Here is a 22,542-nt window from a genome sequence, read left to right as displayed (position 1 = left end):
TAAGCATTATGCCAAGAGTTTGAACATTATTTCCATCTAGGTCTGACCGTTGGATCCTATGAAAATGAAAGCATAAACTTATAAATATATCAACATCTACACTCATAAGTATATTTAGATAAGAAGCAGTGAACTTAAGAAGAAGCCTAGTGTAAAAGCTGACACAGGTCTTCTTTGCCAGGAACTGTTAATACTCTGATAATATGACGCTGTAAATTAGTGAATTTCTTAACTACACAGCTATGCCTGTGCCTGGTCCCTGTAGGAAAATTACTAAGAAAACAACTATAAAAGAAAATGTCTTTGAAACAAAAATACCATTACCTTTTAAAGAAATAATCAGACCAATATAAATGGTCAGCTTTGAAGTCGATTGAAAGACTGTATGGGATCCCTAACTCATGTTGGCGGATATGCTTTACATTGCTACCATCAGCAAAAGCTCTTCCAATATAAGATAGCTTCGTGTAGAAGTGACTTGTAAAGAAAATCAAACTGAAAAATAAGATAAACAACAATGTAATAAACAATCTGTCTGTTTGTCTATCTATCCATCCATCCATCCATTTATATATATATATATATATATATATATATACATACATACATACATACATACATACATACATACATACATACACACACATGCATACATACATACATACATACATACATCCATACATACATACATACATACATATATATATATATAGATGGTTAGATAGATGTATATATTGTGTTTGTTTCCCCAAAACTACTTAACAACTGGTGTTGGTTTGTTTATGTCCCTGCAACTTAGAAGTCCAGCAAAAGGAGCTAATAAATTAAATACCAGTGCTGGGGTCAATTTATTCAACTGAACCCAGCATGGCCATGATCAAAAGATTGAAACAAATAAAAGATAAAAGACAACACAACGCATATGGCTATTGACTGCTGAAAACTGGACAGTGCTGAACTAACCTTGCTAATCCAATATCATGAGATTAACTTTGCCTCTTATCCATCTGGAATCAGATAAAATGACATCACCATTATACCAAGAGGCCACAAAGTTATGCACCATGGGAGATATTAAGTATGCTTTATTAGCAATGAAGTAGCTAATCCATTAGAAATGTTCAAAGTGTTGGCCATGTAGCTCTAAACAAGTGTTCATATGGAATCTGAAATTGCAACAAACCCTCTCAAATAGCTCTTCATTGCCGTTAACTTGTTCACACGCTTCAACAATTCTTTGAAGAAGATGACCTTGGTCATGGATCTTTTCAGAATACACAAGGGATTTAATGTAGCCTCAGAAGAAAAAGTCCTTGGGAGATGTTAGCCTGAGAATGTTGGCAATTTCACATATTGCAGAATGGTGCATGACTTTATGGTCACCCTGTATAAGCAGTATCTTTCTGCAAGATTGAATTCATGGTCATGGTCCAGTTCCATGTGATGTCATTTTAATGTACTGGCACCTCTAAATCCTTGGTGATTAATTAAAATAAATCAAATATTTAAACTTACCCTTTGTAAGGATGGCAAGTAATTGCTGCTGCAGATGTTTCATTGCTAATGATTACTCGCTTGTCATCTACATTATCAATACGTACAACTGTAATCCCACGACGATTAGCCACATATAAATTGCGAAGCATCCAATCCACTGAAATACTATATACATATTCGTTGAACACTACCTTTAACTCTAAAATAAAGGAAATTCAGAATACCATTTTAAAAAGACTTGAATAAATGTTCCCATTCAATATGATATTATAGTTTAAAGGGGCTTAACAAAGTCCATAGATTTTCCAAAGTTATTGTAATATCGTTTCTACTCTAGGCACAAGGCCCAAAATTTTTGGGGAAGGGGCTTGTTGATTAGATCTACCTCAGAATGCAACTGGTACTTAATCTATCGACCCCGAAAGACAGATACTCAGAATGTACAGACAGACGAAATACCACTAAGCATTTCACCCAGCGTGCTACCATTTCTGTCAGCTCACTGCCTTAATGTTGTTGTAATATATCAGCATCATCATTTAATGATTCAGTGTGTAAGAGAGGAGACTCTGCTGGTTCTGTCATGGGATATGGATGGATGCTGACAGCTCCATAAAGAAGTGCCATTCACTCAAAGTAGATGGAACTCTTGGAAGTGGGAGATCCAAGAAGTACTAAAGGATGATCTCAGAACACTGAATCGTTTGGATGAGATGACAATCGACTGAGATAGCTGGCACTTTGCTATAATCAAGAAGACCCCCGTTCTACACAGCAGAAATGTTAAGGCCACACTGTCTGGTGAAGGGGATTAGCCTGGAAGAGTGCTGTGTTGGTGCCGCGTAAAACATGCTTCTGCTGGTGCCACATAATAAGCACTTGTGCTGGTGCCATGCACAAGTGCTTGTGTTGGTGGCACGTTAAAAGCACCCAGCACACAAGGTAAAGTGGCTGGTTGTAGAAACCAAGCCAAACCAGACTGGAACAGACTGGTGCAACTTCCCGTCTTGGTACCTCTAGTCAAACCATCCTACCCAGGCTAGCATGGAAAGCAAACGTTAAAGAAGGATGATGCTGATGCTGATGATGGTGATTTTTCATGCTTGCATAAGTCAGATGAAAATACTTAGCGGTAGAGAACTTTCTATGGCCAGATACCAGTCCCTACTTGCTTCCAAGCTAGGTAACAATCTGTCAGTCGATTGAAAGACAGACAGCTCGAGAGAAATAAGAGTTCAGCCACAGAAACACACACACACACACACACACACACATACATACCATACATACATGCTACTCACATACATATTACATGTAACTTCTTATAGGAGAGTATTGTAGTTCGCTTGAAGCATTGTGTGTTGTTTGTAAAGAATAAAGTGTTTTGAATGCCACAACAATGCACTAGAATAACAACAATGGACTATAATAACTGGTGTAATTTAATCATCCATAGACTGATAATAATATTTCGGAATATAAAATTCCACTGCTTAGACGCTGCTGAAAGAAAAAACAGCCATTGGAAAACTGATTATAGCAGCGACTCCATCAATTCCTAGGGATATCTGAAGAAGCAATTTTATATTCCAAAATAGCATCAGACTATGGATGATTAAATTGTTGTGCCATTCAAAACACTTTATTCTTTATAATTTCTTATATACATATATTACCATCTTCATCATCATCATCATTTAGCATCTGCTGTCCATGCCGTTCACCCCATGCTGGTATGGACAACGGACGTTAAATGATGATGACATATTAACATGTATATAAGAAATTTGAATGATAAAGGAACAAGAAATAATGTCATGAGCTTTCATTAGCTTACAGCTGTTTCTGCTATAAGATGCAATGTACTTATAGTTGAATGCTTGTATATCACCTTATAGCTTCATCAGAGCTTCAAACATGAAGTACCCTTGTACAATGTAAGAGTGTACCTTTGATGCAGGTCTGACAAAGTGTCATCGTAATGTTTAAAGCCACAAATATTATATAAATTTTCACTTGCAAACCTTGCATGTATTCGCATTGAAAGCAGAGTTGGTACAGAAACAATTGTAACTGGTTGTGAAAGATGTGATAAAATTCTTCTTTATGTTCTTATTTCATTATATTTTAGTCCTTGCTAAACCCAATCAATGGTTTTATTGTTGTGACACCTGGATTGTCTACACCTGAATAATTTTGATACTACTTAAGACTAGAATCCCAGAATGTAGATAACCTAAAGCTCAGATTGAGGACTGCATTGGAAATACTCCATCTTTCTACCCTCCCAGGGCCTTACATGTATATATATCATCATCATCATCATCATCGTTTAACGTCCGTTTTCCATGCTGGCATGGGTTGGACGGTCTGACTGAGGTCTGGCGAGCCAGCAGCTGCACCAGGTTCTAATCTGATTTGACAAGGTTTCTACAGCTGGTTGCCCTTCCTAACGCCAACCACTCCAAGAATGTAGTGGGTGCTTTTTATGCACCGCTAGCACAGGAGCCAGTATGGTGGGCCTGGCATCGATCACGAGGAGTCAGTTGGGGCAAAGGGCTGGCATCGACCACATTCGGATGGTGCTTTTTATATGCCAGCGGCATGAGGAACCAGTCAGGTGGCACTGGCAATGACCCATGCATGAATGGTGCTTATTGCATGCCACAAGCATGGGAGCCAGTCAAGCGGCACTGGCATCAGCCACAACTACAATTTCCATTTGATTGTGATTTGATTTTGATTTTGATTTACTTGACTCAATAGGTCTCCTCAAGCACGGCATGTTGCCCGATGATTCAAAGCTACTTTTTAAAGGGGTTTGTTATGCAACACTGGTGTAGGCAACGATTGTTATCCCACTTTACTTGTCGGGTCTTCTCAATCACAGCATATCTCCAGAGGTTTTGATCTCTTGTCATTGCCTCTTTGAGACCTAACATTCGAAGGTCATGCTTCACCATCTCATCCCATGTCTTCCTGGGTCTCCCTCCTCTACAGGTTCCTTCTACTGTTAAAGAGTGACACTTCTTCACACAGCTCCCCTCATCCATACACAGCACATGACCATACTAGTGCAGTCATCTCTCTTGCACACCACATTTGATGCTTCGTATGTCCAACCTTTCTTTCAGGGTGCTTACACTCTGTTTTGTGCACACACTGACATTACACATCCAGCAGATCATGCTAGCTTCATTTCTTTCAAGCCTACGTATGTCCTCAACAGTCATGGCCCATCAACAGTCAGAATAAATGTTCTAGAATAAATGTAAAAGTATTTTTGATTACATCATTTCATATGAAATGAATTATAAGGTTTGATACCTAAAAGTCTATTCAGCAACAACTGTATATAATAAAAAATAATAGGGGAACAAGGCAAATGCTCAAAAATAAGGGCTTCGATTAAACCAAAAATTAGAGCCAATTTTGGTCATACTGATGCTATGTTTAGATTCAGCATCCCAAACTTACCCCAAAACCACTCAAATAACCTTGATGAAAAAATAGTGTTGACCAGTGCTACCATTTGAATCAATGCTAATGTTTTTGTTAGCATTTACTGGCAGAGAGCTGACAGAATCCTTAGTGAGTTGGACAAAATGCTTAGTGGCATTCCATATGTCCTTCAAGTTCTGAGTTCAAAAAAGGCAGTGAGCTGGCAGGAGTGTTAGCATATTGGCCAATATGTTTAGCAGCATTTCATCTGTGTTCATGTTCTGAGTTCAATCTTGCCAAGGTTCACTTATCCTTTCATCCTTTTGGTGTCAGTAAAATAAGTACCAGTTGAAAACTGGGGTCAATGTAATCGACTTACCCCTTCCCTGAAATTGTTGGCCTTGAGCCAAAATTTGAAACCATAATCAGTATTTACTTTATGAAGTTAAAACTTACTTGCAAATGGACGCATGGCGTTTGATAATATAATTGTACAAATGATATGTGAGCATATGCATATATACATACATATATGTACATACCTACATCTACATGTATATATATATAGAGAGATGCATATCTGGGTACAGGATGTCAAAAAATCGGGGACAAAAAAGGAACGGGAACATAAACAAAGCACAAAAAACAAACTTACTTTGCTTTATGAAGACCAGATTTGGCTTACCTGAAGTATTCAAATTGAATTTGAACACTGCACTACTGCTAAGATCAGCAAAATAGATTGTTTGGTCAGACGAGGTGTAGTCCAAAGATTTAATAGAAGGGCTCCTTGAAAAAGTGTTTGTGACTGGTAGAATAGCATTTGCATTGAAAGTAGACTTTCTATCCAGTGGTAGACCTTGAATAATGTTTCTTTTGGAAATTAAAATAAATTTATTGACACCTAAATCAAAAATAAAAAAATAGGAAAAAAATATCAGTTGCAAATGTTTCTGTCATCTTTATTATATTTTGCCTTTTTAAACATCTGCTTTTTCATATTTAGATGGATTATACAAGAGAATAGCTAGGGTAGAGATTTTTATGCCTTTCCTGTCACCAACCATAATTTGTTTCCAAGAATGTTAATAATTTCCCAGTCTATCCAACAACAAACAGCTCAGATATGTTTTAAGTAGAGAATGGGAAACAAACGACACTGTATAAATGAGCGTTTTGTTTACAAAGATTGCAGAACATTTCAAGACATCCCAAGACGCCTGGACATGTTTCACAGTTGGCCGTGAGCAAATGGCACCGTTAGCATAGCCATTGTTTACTATCAGCAGATGAAATACATAAAGACAAGGGAAATATAACCCCTCCCACACATACATATGTGTATGGCAGGCTTCTTTCAGTTTCCATCTACCAATCTACCCAAAAAGCTTTGGTTGGCCTGGAGCTATTGTAAAAGACACCATGTGGAACCAAAGGTGTCACACAATGGGACTGAACCAGAAACTATGTGGTTGGGAAGCAAACTTCTTAACACAACACACCCTTGTTATATTGTGTCATTAGCTCTGTTTATGAGATGCTCAGGGTAAGACACCAAATGATCTCTACTAACCCTATTTAGGTAGGGCTGATGGGTAGAATTTTTGGTTTGCACACTGAACAGAAAATGGCAAGTAATTTTATAATACACAGGTCTGGATTAAGACCCTTAAAAGACTTTAGTGCTCCCCCATATATATATGTAATTCAAAATATAAACAATAATAAACCATGAAATACATTTTTTATTTTTCAAAATGAAACAAAACTAACAGTGAGATGGGAAATAATGTTTATTTTTGTATACTTCCACTTTATTTGTATTTGCAAAGTCTTTGATCAGATCCTCAAAGTTAATCTTATATAACACATTTGCTCCTATACTTAGGAGAGATAAAGCATCCCAAATATTATTTTAGCAAGTTGAAAGTGATTTCTTTTGTGCTGTAAACCATTTACCATTTCTGTGGTGCCCCCACCCCTTCTCCTGATGCCTGAAAAACATGCTTATTTTGCTTAATGGCTAATCCAGCGCTGATCATATACTGCAGCAGGATCCAATCTTCTCACACACAAATATAACACGCTGGTTATCATTGTAAACAACAGAATGACTTAAATGCTTAATACTTACGTGTACAATTCATTTGGCTTGAATCAGGAACGAAACCTATTTGACACAGACAACGGTAACCAAGCCCATCATTGTCAGAGGTATGAGTCACAACACAAATATGTTGACATTTAGCCTGCTTGCATGGATTTCTTCCTATTTAAATATAAAACTATTGTTCTAAACTCCTGGAGATATTTTGTACTTACAATACAAGAATAATTTTTTACAATAAATTCAGCAATTATTACACGAAAGGCAGAAACACTTAACTTCATTCAAACGTTTATTATTTGGACCAACTGTGAGCTGGTCAATACTCTTTCAAAAAGGAGTAATGTGAATCTGTATTCATGTAGTGAAAAATAATCCTTTCTATTAAAAGCACAAGGCCTGAAATTTTGAGGGACGGGTTAAATTAGCCCACCAGAGCCCAACTAGTACTTATCTTATTGAGCCTGAATGGATGAAGGGCAAAGTCGACCTCGGTGGAATATGGTAAAAAAAATGACAATTTTATTTGACAATGGCAGTAAATACTTTATGCTAAATATGATTTTTAGCCATAAACTGAATTCCATTGATTGAATTGACCTAAAGTTTCTCTTGAATTTATATCATTAAAATAGATGACTTCTAATACAATAATGTTTGATGTCCATAACTGCGAAGGTGCACAGTCTAGTGGTTAGGGTGTTATACTCATAATCATAAGGTCAGGGTTTCAATTCCCAGGTCAGTAGTGTGTTGTGTTCTTGAGCTAAACACTTCATCTCACATTGCTGCAGTCCACTCAGCTGTAAATGTGTCACCCATTGATGGACTGGTATTCCATCCTGGTAGAATGTTGGCTGACCTGTCTACTTCAGCAGTGTGGCATCGTTCAAAAGCTAAAGCAATGCAAGGAAGTGCATCATGACCAGTGGTGTATAACAAAATCTGATTGTCTGCTCAAGACAGTGATACAATAATATTTTAACTATTGCCTGAGTTTTCTGTTGAAAGACATTTATAATTTCAATAGTTTTTAAAATCTTGTTTTTTCTTTTTCTTTTTTCACTTTTAACTTTAGTCATGAACTATTTTTAAACTGAAACAAGGGACCGAAAATTCTCTGAATGAGTTTTGACCCAGAAAGTAAACTTGAAATCTAATAATTCTGCCAAGTCAGAAAATTTGGCAATATTTTGGTAACTTCTTTGTTTTATTCATCAATTTATTGCAAAAACAGCCTAGCAAATGGAGGCCATCATGTTGCACTATCTGAAGATACCTTTCCCCTGGTTCTTTGATCCCACGCTGATACCTGTTCTTGTTCTTTGAGGCAAACAATTCCTTCACTAAAGTCTTCCCTTCTCTTTGGTTGATGAAGCGACGTGAGTCAAGAAGTAAGCCATGAATTGCAGCAAGTGATTCTCCAAGAGAGATATCTTTCTACAATTTTAATATGTATAAGCAGTGGTTAACAAATGGCCAGCTTCTGGAACCTGTCACCAAAGATAGCTATTTTGAACAGAAGCTGATGTTCTGCGCTTGGTGGAATTACGAGGGAATAATTCACTGTGAGTTTGTTTTGGACAGACAAACCACTGATGCCAACCTGTACTCCAAAGAGCTGGAGTGGATGAATGGCATTGTGTAGCAAAAATCTTTGGCATTGATTAATAGGAAGTGAGCTCTTCTGCAGCAAGGCAACAGAGAACCTGACACTGCTTAAAGAGCTGAGAATAAACTCAAGGAACTCGAGGGAATCAAAATGATGTCACACCCAGCATAGAGTCCAGATCAAGCGGCATTGGGTTATTACTTGTTCTGATCCGTGGCTCACTTGCTGCTCTTTAGTAGACCAAATTAGTAACAGTGATGCATGCTCTGAAAGTATTGTTTCTAGAATAAGAATAGGATGGAGGAAGTTAAGAGAACTGCTACCTCTTTTGGTAGCAAAAGGACTCTCTCTCTCTCTCAGAGTGAAAGTTAGATTGTACAATGCTTGTGTGAGAACAGCTATGTTACATGGTAGTGAGACATGGGTTCTAACTGCAGAGGACATGCATAGGCTGGAGAGGAATGAAGGTAGTATTCTCTATTGGATTTACAATGTCAGATCCCATGACCGACAGAACACAACTGCGTTGAGAGAAAAGTTAGGCATAAGAGTCCCAGTGAAAGACTGGGGTTGATGTAACCGACGAGGCCCCTCCACCAAAATTTCAAGCCTTGTGCCTAGAGTAGAAAGGATTATTACGTAAATAATTGACAAGAACTAATAATTCTTTTATGACAATAGAAGACTTCATTCAAACATACTTGGTAGAAAGATGATACTAACCTTGTGGTTGCAAAGCTGAATGGAAAATTTCCAGTGTGTTAGGAACTTCAGAAGAATTATGATATATTTCTGTTAAAGTGGAGATGCTACCGTTTTTATTCATCTTCATAATTTTACCCTTATGCTTATCAGCCCAAAAGAGATGGCTTTCAAAATGTGTTATTGCCACAGGTGTTAGAATATATTTTGCTCCCGCAACAATTTCAAATCTACAAAAACATGGATGAACATAACAATTATAAGAATTTATCATATGGAAAAGAATTTTTACAATTATAATTGTTTCTTATTTATTGCTAATGGATCATATATGAAATTCTTGCTATTTTCTGAGAATCAACAGCCAATTCTTTATCTACAAAATGGTTAGTAAATGAAATATTACACTCATGAGTCAAATGTAATCGTTGATCAGCATCAAGTCACATCATTTAGTGGTTATGGTATTAATGATCATAAAGTCAAGGGTTCAATTCCTGGAGGTACACTGCGTCCTTAAGCAAGACACTTTATTCCACTTTGCTCCAGTCCATTCAGCTGGCAAAACTGTATTGTACTTGTAATTCGAAGGACCAGCTTGTCACATTCTGTCACACTGAATCTTGCAGAGGACTATGTTAAGGGTACACATGTCTACAGAGTACTCAGCCACTTGTAGGTTAATTTCATGAGTAGGCTGTTCCATAGTAGATTGGATCTACTGGGACCCTCGTTGTTGTAACCAATGGAGTATCAGTTGTCCAGTAGACTTTCAGAATAGCCATCACTGTCTCATGCAGAAGGAAAGGGATAAGAAATTGGCTGGTTGTTTCCTTCTGTGAAACAATTTCTTTGTCCAAAACATTTGATTTCTTTTTTTTTTTTTTCACATTTTTGCCCTTCATTTTCATGACCTTCTCCAGCAAATTTTTTCTGGCACATTTTTTACGATTCCAAAAATCTGCTGATCAACTATGGCACAATTGTAGGAATGTAGTAGTTTATTTACTAATCCTTTAATACATAAAGGATAAGAAACCAGTGCTCCATTGGTTGTGATGACAAGAGTCCAGCTGACCGGATCAAGGGAACAGCCTGCTTATGGAATTAAAGTGCAAGTGGCTGAGTACTTCATAGACATGCATACCCTTAATGTAGTTCTCAGGGATAATCAACATGACACAGAATAGGATGAGGCTGGCCCCCTTTAAATTACAGGTACAACTCATTTTTGCCAACTGAGTGGACTGGAACAAGTTGAAATAAAGCATCTTGCTCAAGGATACAATGTGCCATCAGGAATTGAACTCAAGACCTTACAATAATGAGCTGAATACCTAAACCACTAAGCCATCTGCCTTCAAAGAGATAACTGAACTCAGTGGGAATATTAAGCATATTATTTGTGGCATAGCAAAATGATCTCATGTAAATAACATGTGAGAAACTTGAAGTAAACTGAAAGTTGACTATTTAAGAATGTTACCTGTTTAATCCGTTGTAATCAAAAGTTAGCACCTGGTCGAAATGGCTATCAATGAGATAAATCCTTTTGGAAAAAATATCAACAGTAAAACCACTTGGAAAGGTATACTTTGATGTTTTAAAATATACAATGTTACTTCCATCCATAAAAGCTCGGTAAACACCATTGACCCTTTGATAGCGGTGTCCCCAAAGAATAAAGAACATGTATCTATTGAAAGAAGAAATACATTATTACTGTTATATATTGTGGTTGATAATAAAAATTCTCGTATATTCCATCTTCTGTCTTTCATTTACCACATATATATGCATATAAATATATGAGGGCACGTCGAAAATAATCCGCACCTTCGCCATAACATATCCTTATTATTATCACACAGCCTTCTGCACATGCATACATTTATTTGGTACTATTGTGGTCACATGATCGAAGTTTGAACCTGATCACACCATTTTTCTTTCTGGTTTTACAGCATAAGCATGGCCACTCCACTAGCAATGTGCACCAAAGAAGAACAAAGAGCAGTGATTTGATTTCCCTGGTGGGAAGGTGTGTCAGGTGCTGAAATTCATAAGAGGCTTTTATTACAGTATGGTGACAGTGCGCTAACACATAGAAGTGTGTCTGAGAGGATCAAGAAATTTAAAAGTGGCTGGACAAGCGTGACACACGAAGAGGGAGCAGGATGCCCGTCAACCTCCACCACTGACGAGAAAATGCAGCAAGCTCAAGAGATAGTGATAGTAAACAGGTTCACCAGTAACTACTCTTTGTTCTTTTTTGGTGCACATTGCTATGGCGTGGCCATACTTATGCTGTAAAGCCACAAAGAAAAATGACACAATCACATTCAAACTTTGATCATGTGACCACAATATTACCAACTATGAGCGTGCATGCGGAGAATGCATAAAGGCATGTTATGGTGAAAGGGCAGATAATTTTTGACTTCCCCTCGTACACACACACACACACACACACACACACATGTATATATACATTTAAATATATACACACACATACGTACACACACATAATATATATAATATTAGATAAATAGAGGATTATTTATATATGTTATAATTTAGAATAAATAAATATATATATATATATATATATATATATATATATATATATATATATATATATGTACATATATACACAAACAGAGATAGATTGATAGATAGATAGATAGATAGATAGATAGATAGATAGATAGATAGATAGATTGATAGATAGATAGATAGATAGATAGATAGATAGATAGATAGATAGATAGACAGACAGACAGACAGACAGGCAGGCAGGCAGACAGACAGACAGGCAGACAGGCAGACAGACAGACAGGCAGACAGACAGACAGACAGATAGATAGATAGATAGATAGACAAACACACGTGTATGTACGCAGTAACCAGTGGCTGGTTTCATCTGGAAACTTATAATCAATGATTTGATTCTTCATGGAAAGTAATAAGGAATGAAGTTGAACCATGAAATATAAGAAAAAGGCAAAAAAGGAAGCATAACTTACCCAACAAGAGGGTCGAGGGCTATGGAAAACGTTCTCGTTAGGCCTGAAGTGATAATGTTACACTGACGTCCGCTATCAAGGTTAAGGATGCCAATGATTCTGGCAAGTTTGTCTTCATAGTATAAATTGTTGGCAATCCAATCGTAGGCGAGCGAAACATACTTGAATGTAGTTTTGAGTGGAATTGAGCGTTTATTCTCACCAGATAAATCAGATTCCCAAAACTGAAATGACTATAGAGAGAATTAACTCCAACACAGCATTTGGAAAATAGTGAAGAAGATGATGATGATTATGATGATGAGGAGGAGGAGGAGGAGGAGGAGGTGGAGGAGGAAGGGCGGGGAAGAGGAAAGGGAGATGGATGAGTAGGAAGAGCTAGGTATGGAGAAGAGAGATTAAAAAGGAGGAGGGTGGAAGGGGGAAGTGAATGAGAAGGGATAAATAATTTCTTTCAATTTCCATCTGCTAAGTCCTCTCATAAGGTTTTGACTTCAGGAGAAATCACTTTCCCAAGGTGCCATCCTGTGGGAGCGAACCCAAATCCATGTGATTAGGAAGCAAACATTTTAACCACAGAGCTATGCTTTCATCAACAATAACAGCATAAAACATACTGCATTACTTTATGATCTGTTCTTTAAAGAGTTTAAAATCTTTAATTAATCCTTGTGAAAGGAAATGAAAATCAAACTTTGGATTACCTCTTGTTTCTTTGAGTTGTAACCACTGGCCCAAAATATCTTATTTCGACGAGAATCAAAAGCTACAGGACTTAACGATGTTGTGGCTATAAGTTTTATGTCACTACCATCTGTCTTCATTGAAAAAATTCTCTTGTTACTGGATACGATTAATCTTGCATTTTCACCTATGCAAAGAAACGAAATTTTGAAATACATCTGTTCTCATTTATCACAGGAGTTTGGTTAAAAAAAAAAAAACACAATAAAAATTGGATCATTGTCCTGCACTTTCCAAATAAAACAAAATACCAAACTCATTTCGGTAAAGCTCTCACTGTCACATAGTTTCTTGATTAACTCTACCTTTTCTGGTACAGAATATATTGGGCCATCCCATAAATAATGCAGTTTTTTCAGATGGGATAAACTACCTGAATCAACTTGCTTTAAAAGCAGGTAGTAATTCTACCTTGTCCTTATTCTTAGTGCAGGCTTTCAAGAGTGCAATCGATTTTAGCTGTTAATTTTTCAAAGCTATAATGGAAGTAACAAAGGAGCATATTCGGCACATTTTGCTTTATGAATTCAATAAAGGCAACAACGCAATTGAAAGTGCATGGAATATTAATGCAGTATACAAGGATCGGACAATAAGTGTGAGCCAGTGTCAACGGTGATTCCAGAAATTCCGAGCCGGAAACTACAACCTAGAAGACGAGCTTCGTCATGGAATATCTGTAGAGCTTGACAATATCATCCTGCAACCCTGGTGGAACAAGATCCCATCGTAACTGTTGAGGAACTAGCAGAGAAGTTTGGAGTTGGTCATTCAACCATTCATCAACACCTGCATCCCATCAGAAAAGTCTGCAAATTGGGTCAATGGGTTCCTCACAAACTTTCAGAGTCTAATTGTGTGCAGGCTCCAATTGTCAGTTTTGGCAAGGTTTCTATGGGTGGATGCCCTTCCTAATGCCAACCTCTTTACAGAGTGTACTGGGTGCTTTTAACATGGCACCAGCACAGGTGATTTTTTTTTTTTACATGGAACCAGTACAGGTACTTTTCTTATGTGGAACCAGTCCAGATGCTTTTTACTTGGCACCAGCACATGGTTTACAAGTGAGCGTATTGTGTTTGCCTCAATCAGTGATGAATAAATCCCTGACAAACGAGGCTACATTTATTAAGAAAATTTCATGTGTTTCAACTTACTGTTATTTGCTCGACACATCTGTTTCCCTGTTAATGTAAACCCCTCCTGGCAAGAACATGTGTATCCATTTTCTTTATTTGTACAGATCTGATCACAATATCCCCAGCTGGAACATTCATTGAAATCTGAAGCAGTCAAATCAGAATTTGGTCATTAGATGCTAATCATTAGGAAAATAAATAAATAAATAACATGGTAAATTCAGCTGAAGCAGCATTGAAATAAAATTACCATCTGCGTATCATGCTAAATGTATGTACAGTATTGAAAGGTATGATGCAGTGGTTTTTGTCTGAGAGAAAATCTCTTGATAAGCATGTGTTATAAATACAATATATATTAGAACAGTGATTCTTAAGAACACAGACACATGTTGGTCTACATGGAGGATTATTTACAGTCACATCTTGTGCTACTTAGGGCTTGCTAACAGACATGGTTTTCCCTGCATAGGGCTTGTGACAAGAGGAAGTTGTGATACTAATTATTTCTAAGCTAGGCACAAGGCCTGGAATTTTGGGGAAGGAGACTAGTTGATTACATCGACCCCAGTGCCAGCTCATTTTATTGAAACTGAAATGCTGGAGGGCAAAGTTGACCTCAGCAAATTTGAACCGAGAATGTAAAGTTGAAGGAAATGCTGTTGAGCATTTTTGTCTGATGTGCTAATAATTCTACCAGCTGAGCATCTGAGGAATAATAAAAAGGATAATAATAATGACAACAATAGGCACAAGGCGTGAAATTTGTGGGGAGGGGGACTAGTCGATTACATCAACCCCACTGATCAATTGGTACTTAATTTATCGACCCCGAAAGGATGAAAGGCAAAGTCAACCTTGGCAGAATTTGAACTCAGAACATAGCGACAGCTGAAAGACCGCTCAGCATTTCGTCCAGCTTCCTGCCTTAACAACAACAATAATAATGAAAATAATAATAGCAGCAACAACAATAACAATTGTATTAAATAAATAAATACAAGGGCTTTTTTTTTTTAATAAAAATAATCAATTATGTTGTACATCCTAAAATGTATATTGATTTCACATGTTGTCACATGGCCAGCAATTTCAGGGGAGGGGGTAAGTCAATTACATTGACCTCAGTATGCAACTGGTACTTATTTTATTAACTCCCACAAGGATGAAAAGCAAAGTCGACCTCGGTGTAATTTGAACACAGAATGTAAAGACAGACAAAATGCCTCTAAGAATTTCATCGAACGTGCTAATCATTCTGCTCGCTCACTTCCTGACATCCTGCTGTGTCTATTAAGATTTGTATTTATGCAATTACTTTATACTTACCAATACAAGTCCTTTTATCGTCTGATTTTAATGCCATTCCATCCGCACAATAACACATACCACCTTCGGGAGATGGGTTACATCTGTATAGACATGATAACCAACCACAACGACTTGAAGCTAATAACAAAGAAATTATATAAACAAAAAAAAAAAAACATGAAAATCTTGAAGGAGTAGATTAATGGCTTAGATATTTGGTTGTATCTACAGATATGTAAACAAACGATGTAGTAGCACTGCTAACACAGTAGAACACGGCCCTGACTTATAAAAACGTGTTAATCTACTTGATTGTATATTAAGGTTTCATAACGAAGTACCACCACGTGCCTACAAATATTTGGTAACATGTTTCTATAAATGTAGGAAGGTGAGTCTATAACATAAGTTGCAAGTGAAGTTTAGTGGTTACAGTATTCAGCTCATGATATTAAGGTTGTGAGTTCAATCTCAGGCAGTGCATTGTAGCCTTGAGCAAGACACTTTATTTCATGGTACTCCGGTCGCTAGCATATCTAGGTGGGGTTACTAGGAGCGGTCTGCCCTGGGTGGCACTTTTAATGGGGCAGCACATTTGGGTCTGCTGTAGGTAATATGTGCTTTTTGTGGGATCCAGGGGCAGCAAAGGAAAGGGCTGCCTTAGGTGGCACACACTCTAATCATGCTAGTGACTCTGGTCCACTCATCTGGCAAAAATGAGTAGTTTCTGTATTTTAAAGAGCCAACCTTGTCACATTTTGTATCTTGCCGAATCTGCCTGAGAACGTACATTAAAGGTACGTGTGTCTGTGGAGCACTCAGCCACTTGCATGTTAATTAGTGAGCAGGCTGTTCTGCTGATCGGATCAAATGGAACTCTTGCCTTCATAACCAGCATGGTCCCAGTTTGATAATAATTGTCTACATAGAGTCACAGGAGTGGCTGTGTGGTAAGAGGCTTGCTTCCCAACCACATGGTTCTAGGTTCAGTTCCACTGCATGGCACCTTGGGCAAGTGTCTTTTACTATAGCCTCGGGCCAACCAATACCTTGTGAGTGGATTTGGTAGATGGAAACTGAAAAAAGCCCATCGTATATATATATATATATATATATATATATATATATATATATATATACATATATACATATATGTATGTGTGTATTTGTGTGTCTGTTTTTGTGCCCTCACCATCACTTGGCAACTGATGTTGGTGTGTTTACGTCCCTGTAACTTAGTGGTTCGGCAAAAGACACCTATATAATAAGTACTAGGCTTACAAAGAATAAGTCCTGGGCTAGATTTGTTCAACTAAAGGTGGTACTCCAGCATGGACACAGTCAAATGACTGAAACAAGTAAAAGAATGAAAGAATAGTACAAGCATACATGTATGCTTGTATACATCATCTTCATTATCATTCAACGTCCATTTTCTATGCTAGAATTAGGCCGGGCAGTTCAAGAGAAGGGCAGCAAGCCTGAGGACTGCACCAAACTGCACTGTCTGCTTTGGTATGGTTTCTATAGCTGGATGCATCTTCATATAATGCTAACCACTTCATAGAGGTTACCCTGTGCTTTTCCTGTGGCACCAGCAACAGTGAGATTGTGAAGTAACAAGCAAGACTCACCCAGCTGTAGGGGCTGTGGTGGGGTTTACGGCAGGTGATAAGAGGTTAAAATATGATAGAGGGACAGGAACAGGTGTCAGGGAGAGATATGGTTACCCTCCAGTTGGAAAAGAGATTAAGAGATGGTGATGAAGATGTGTCAGGGTTTCCCTCAAGTTGCAGGAAGAGGAAGATAAGAGAAACGATGTGAGTGAGTTCATGAAAGTGCGAAAGGAAAGTGGCCGATGTATAGAGAAGGGGATAGGGGAAAATGCAGTAAGGGATGGGTATGGTGAAGGGTTGGTCAATCGGTTGAAAGGGAAAAAGGAGGAAGTAGGTGAGGGTCAGGAAAGGTGAAAGGTAGCAACAAAGATGAGAGAAAGTGTGTGGGTGGGGGTGGGGTATACTTAAATATATAATGATATATACATACATATAAACATTTATACTTTACAAGTTTAAAGTTATTACTTACAACAAGTAGAAACCTCATCTGCTCCATCATCACAATCGTTTTTCCCATCGCACACACTCGTTATTGGAATACAGCGTTCAGCATTCGGACATGCCCACTGATTGTTTGGACAGACCTTTTGATCTGTGCCAAAGGAGATGGAAAAAGAAAATCTTACTTTAGAAACATTACGAAGGTTGTATTCTAGGATTTGGGTTCTTATCTTTGTGTTTACCCGCAGGCCTTTGGCATCATCGTCGTCGTCATCCTCCATGTTCCTAGTTGGCATGGATCAAATGTTTCAACAGAATCCCATGGATTAAACGATTGCATCATGTTCCTGCGCTTACTTTGGAATGGCTTCTACAGCAGGACACCCTGCCTAATGCCGATCACTTTACAACATGGACTGAGTACCTTCCCATGCCATCGACACCAGTGAGGTTGCCAGGCAGCTTGCAAGGCTGTGGGGCAGTGGGGTTTGGGTAGCTTTATGTAATGAGGCAAGGGATTAAAGTATGAAAGAAGGGACTGGGGCAGAGGGAAGCAGCATTTCCATTGACAAAATGTCTATTTTCTAAGTGGTGAGAAATCTTCTTTCTTGAAATTTTAAAATCCATAAATGAGTAGAACTGGTTTTGGTTGAATTTTAACCTGGCATTCTATGTCACTAGAATCTCTGAATGAGAGTTAAACCAATATTCTGGTTACATTCACAGGACACCCTAATTTCATCTGAACCAGTGGTTCTCAACCATTCTTGTAATCTACAGACCCCTTTTGATTACTGTTTTAGTCTGGTGGACTCCCATAGCCCTTTAAAACTAGTTTCATAGAAACTTCTTTCAAAATCCCTGTTTTGTTGTTCACACATTCACTTGTGTAGGTTGAGCTTTGTAAAAACAGGAGAGAAAGAAACCTTGCTGTTTCCTGCAATAAATACATTTTAAGCACAATTTTTTCATGCACCCTCAATATACAACTGCAGGTCCCCAATTTAACATTTTCCTTGCAAGGACCCTACAAAATCTTATATATGGAGCCCAGTTGAGTATCACTGATCTAGATTATATAAAGTTGAAATAGCTCATTGTATTTAAGAATACTGACTAATGAGTATTGTCCCTACATGGCCATTCTGATGCCTAAGGTTTCATATATGATTAATACAATATTTCAATGCCATACAGTCTGCTGTTATTTAGATATCTTGTATTTAAATACCACATAATTCAGACAAAATTAGGGACACTGGTCTATGCTTACCTTACACTACTGGTAGCATGGCTGGTGAATTAATATTGCATATAGGACCTAGGGTGATTTTTTTTTTTGGCACAGTTTTGGAAACATATGTCCTGTCTGACATCAAATACAGTGATGCATAAATAAATCAGCTGATTTGGCTTCTCTCAGAACTATATTTTGTCTCAGTTATGCCATATTTAAATACTAGATGACCAAACAGCAGGGAGTAGATGGATATTGAATGATTAATCACATATTATATCCTGGGTATTAGGGAAAACAGTGATCTATTGGTATTCTTAACTACAAATATATAACTTTAATCCTTTAGCATTCAAATTACTCTCTCAAATGTAATGCTTATTTATTTCCATTGTTTTGAATTAATCATGGATTATCTCATAGTTTTGAGATTTTTTTATAATGTGCACAGGAATCGTTTTGTGGTTAACAAGCTCTCTTTGTAACCATGTGGCTTTGGGTTCAGTCCTACAGCATGGCATCCTGTGCAAGTGTCTTCTACTATAGACCCGGACCAACCAAAACCCTATGTGGGAAGATGGTGGAAAGTGTGTGAAGCTCTTTGTGTGGGAGGATGGGGGTGTAAGTGTGTGTGTGGGGGGGGGGGTATTTTTGTATTTGGTCCCATCTTCCCTGCAAGACAACTGATGTTGGTCTGTTTACATCCCCCATAACTTAGCAGTTTGACAAAAAAAGCTGATAAAATAAGTACTAGACTTAAAAAGTAAGTCTGGGGTCAATGTGGGGTCTCTGCCTGGTTACACTTGAATGATTCAAGCAAGCAAAGGGGAGAGATAAAAAAAATTAAGCCAAGTATACTAATTTATATAGATAACTGTAATAATTAATTGTAATTACACTGAAACCAATAGCATTGAGATGCGAGGGGGAGGGGTTGTGTGTATTGAAATGAATCTTTAGAAATTATATTAATTAGAAATACATACTGCAAACTTGTTCATCAGATTCATCTTCACAGTTGGTAACGCCATTACATAGGAATTCTTGCTTGACACACTGACCAGAATTACAAGCAAATTGGTTGCCCAGACATCCAGAAAGTGCTACAACAATTAAAGGAATAATATTTAAACGTTTTAGATGCCATTACATATGACTGAAATATAATTTGATAGAAGAATTAATCACCTTTATTTATTACATCATAATTATATACAAGAGATGAGAGATAGATGGATAGATAGATAGATAGATAAATAGAGAGATGGATCACTGTGATGCTGATGTGGCATTAATTTGGATTAGGCAAAGCTGTGTCCTTAAGGAGTTCTGGTTGGGATCTGATCCCACTGTCCTGGAATCTGGCTACGTGTCTTCAGGTGTAGTCTTAGGCTGGCCAATACTTTAATAGGAAAATTTGAAAGACAAACATATGTAGACACATATTCTACTCACACACGCACACAAACATACATGAAAACACACACAAACATGCACTATGATTCCTTTGTTTTTGGAATTGGATCTCAGAGCAGATATAAAACTATAAATAATGGTTTACAATTTTGGCACAAGGCCAGCAATTTCGAGGATGGGATAAGTTGATTGCATCAATCCCAGTACTTGACTACAACTTATTTTATCGACCCTGAAAGAATGAAATGTAAAGAAAGTAATATAAAGTCGGTGGAGTTTGAATTCAGAACGTAAAGACAGACGAAATGCCACTAAGCATTTTGCCTGGCATGCTAACGATTCTGCCAGCTAACGCTATAAATAATATCATGAAAATGTTGGGCTGAAAAATCCTTTTGGATAGAAAAATTTGAAGGCTTCATATATGCTTTGAAGCCACTAATTGTGTGTGTACGTGTGAGCATGTGTTTGTGGAAATGGTTCAAACTCTGGGACGGTCGACTTGGCCTTTCATCCTTATGAGGTCGATAATATAAATACCAGTTGGACAATGGGGTTGCTCCTACCATGAAATTACTGGCTTTGTGCTAAAACTTGAAACCTGGGGGGGGGGGGCGCACCCATACATTCGCGCTTGCACGATGTCGTGGCATACGCCATTTTTGTATATTTTAGAAGCCACAAAAGCACAAGGCGTATTTTACACACACTCGCATAACTATATAGAAATATATGTCTGTGTTTATGTACCTGTGTGCATGTGGGGGGGGGGGGGGTGCACGCGCATACCCATACACAAACACTTAATCCACACCGTTCTTGTCAGCACGCTATCATCTGACGGAGGCGCGATTAAATTTGCATTGTTGTCAGTGCAGGTGTTAGGAGGCCTTACTTTTAACGGTGGCAGAGGTGGCGGCGATAATGAAAGGGCGGGCGGGGATGGTGACAGTGTTGGTAGTAGTAGTAGTAGTAATATTAGTAGTAGTAGTAGTAGTAGTAGAAGTAGAAGTAGTAGCAGGTGTATAAGTAGTAGTAGTGATAGTAGGTCTTTTGGTGAAGTTGATGTAAATAATGGTGGTTATGATGGTGATGATAGGAAGAGGAGGACGAGGAGCGCAAAGGGGCAACAAAACTAGAATATAATGACAATGATGATGATTGTGGTGGAGGTGGTGGTGGTGGTGGTCTTGGTGGTGGTGGTGACGACGCCGACGATGATGGTGACAGTATCATCACCATCACCATCATTATCATCATCGTAATCAACAACAGCTGTACCAGTCTTTACAATAAGTTGACAGTGGAGAAGGAGAACCTTTTTTCTTTTTTTTTTCTTTCTTTTTTATTTATCCAACAACATTCTCAGTTCTTGACTGACTGACACAACGTTGACCTCTTTAAATCTTGAAAGCTCTCCGGATCATGTGAGACCCCGAACTTCAATTGGCATTGTGGCGGTTGATACTGTTGCTACTGCTGTTACTACTACTACTACTACTACTACTACTACTACTACTAGCACCAACACCACCACCACCACCATTGCTGGTCTTGTGCTAAAATTTGAATTCAGTATTTGTTGAATGGAGGCATTTGGATTTGTGACTCACGGTCGCAAGATGGTGGTTTCCATTGTCGGAACGGATGATGTCTTTGTATTCGTGAGCAAAACACTTCACGCTGCTCCAGTCCACTCTGATATGTGATAAATGAATAGCGTTGCGAGAGCCAGGTAACTCATTCACGAAGCGTGCTGCCTTCTCGGTCACTCATACGTCATGGAAACCGGGTAACCGGTCTCACTGGGTCCTACGACTCATGGCAATAATGCCCGGCGGTTGACGATGACGACGATGAATATTGGTTTCAAATTTTGGCATAAGGTCTGCTGACCTTATATTTCGGTGACAGGGAGCAAGTATTTATTTCATCAGCCCCAAGAGAATGAAAGGCAAAATCGACCTCAGCGGAATTTGAACTCGGGACGTAAAGGCAGACGAGATGCCACTAAACGTTTTGCCCAGCGTGCTAACGATTCTGCCTGCTTGTTGCCTTACTTAATGATGAATAGGACGCCGCCTGCGCCCGTTGGGATTGGAACTCAGAACATAAAGGAATCCAAGAACAGCATTTTGTCCGACGATTAAACACCTTCTTTCCAGTCGACAACCATCCTTCTTGAAAGATAAATGAAAAACGGAACAGAGGGCTCCCTGTTACATAACAAGAGAACGTCGTGACTATTTT

The 22,542-nt window shown here is 38.1% G+C and overlaps 1 protein-coding gene across 1 annotated transcript in view; it reads right to left on the bottom strand.

Moving 5' to 3' along the window:
• LOC106882178 (low-density lipoprotein receptor-related protein 2-like) overlaps nucleotides 1-22,542 on the bottom strand; it is a 228,340-nt gene that overhangs the window by 176,548 nt on the left and 29,250 nt on the right. Inside the window, exons 3-15 of the mRNA XM_089356330.1 lie at nucleotides 19,863-19,979; nucleotides 17,668-17,790; nucleotides 15,598-15,717; nucleotides 14,287-14,412; nucleotides 13,090-13,256; nucleotides 12,386-12,618; nucleotides 10,846-11,055; nucleotides 9,381-9,589; nucleotides 7,073-7,207; nucleotides 5,624-5,842; nucleotides 1,516-1,696; nucleotides 325-495; nucleotides 1-56 (exon numbers count right to left, since the gene is read on the bottom strand). The exon at nucleotides 1-56 is cut by the window's left edge and continues 30 nt beyond it. Of these exons, the coding sequence (XP_089212456.1) occupies nucleotides 1-56; nucleotides 325-495; nucleotides 1,516-1,696; nucleotides 5,624-5,842; nucleotides 7,073-7,207; nucleotides 9,381-9,589; nucleotides 10,846-11,055; nucleotides 12,386-12,618; nucleotides 13,090-13,256; nucleotides 14,287-14,412; nucleotides 15,598-15,717; nucleotides 17,668-17,790; nucleotides 19,863-19,979 (2,067 nt within the window). The remainder of the gene's footprint in view (nucleotides 57-324; nucleotides 496-1,515; nucleotides 1,697-5,623; nucleotides 5,843-7,072; nucleotides 7,208-9,380; nucleotides 9,590-10,845; nucleotides 11,056-12,385; nucleotides 12,619-13,089; nucleotides 13,257-14,286; nucleotides 14,413-15,597; nucleotides 15,718-17,667; nucleotides 17,791-19,862; nucleotides 19,980-22,542) is intronic.

This window comes from Octopus bimaculoides, chromosome 8 (genome assembly GCF_046866305.1).
Source record: "Octopus bimaculoides isolate indiv1 chromosome 8, ASM4686630v1, whole genome shotgun sequence".
Taxonomy (NCBI): Eukaryota; Metazoa; Mollusca; class Cephalopoda; order Octopoda; family Octopodidae; genus Octopus; species Octopus bimaculoides.
This window is presented reverse-complemented; position numbering and strand designations above follow the sequence as displayed.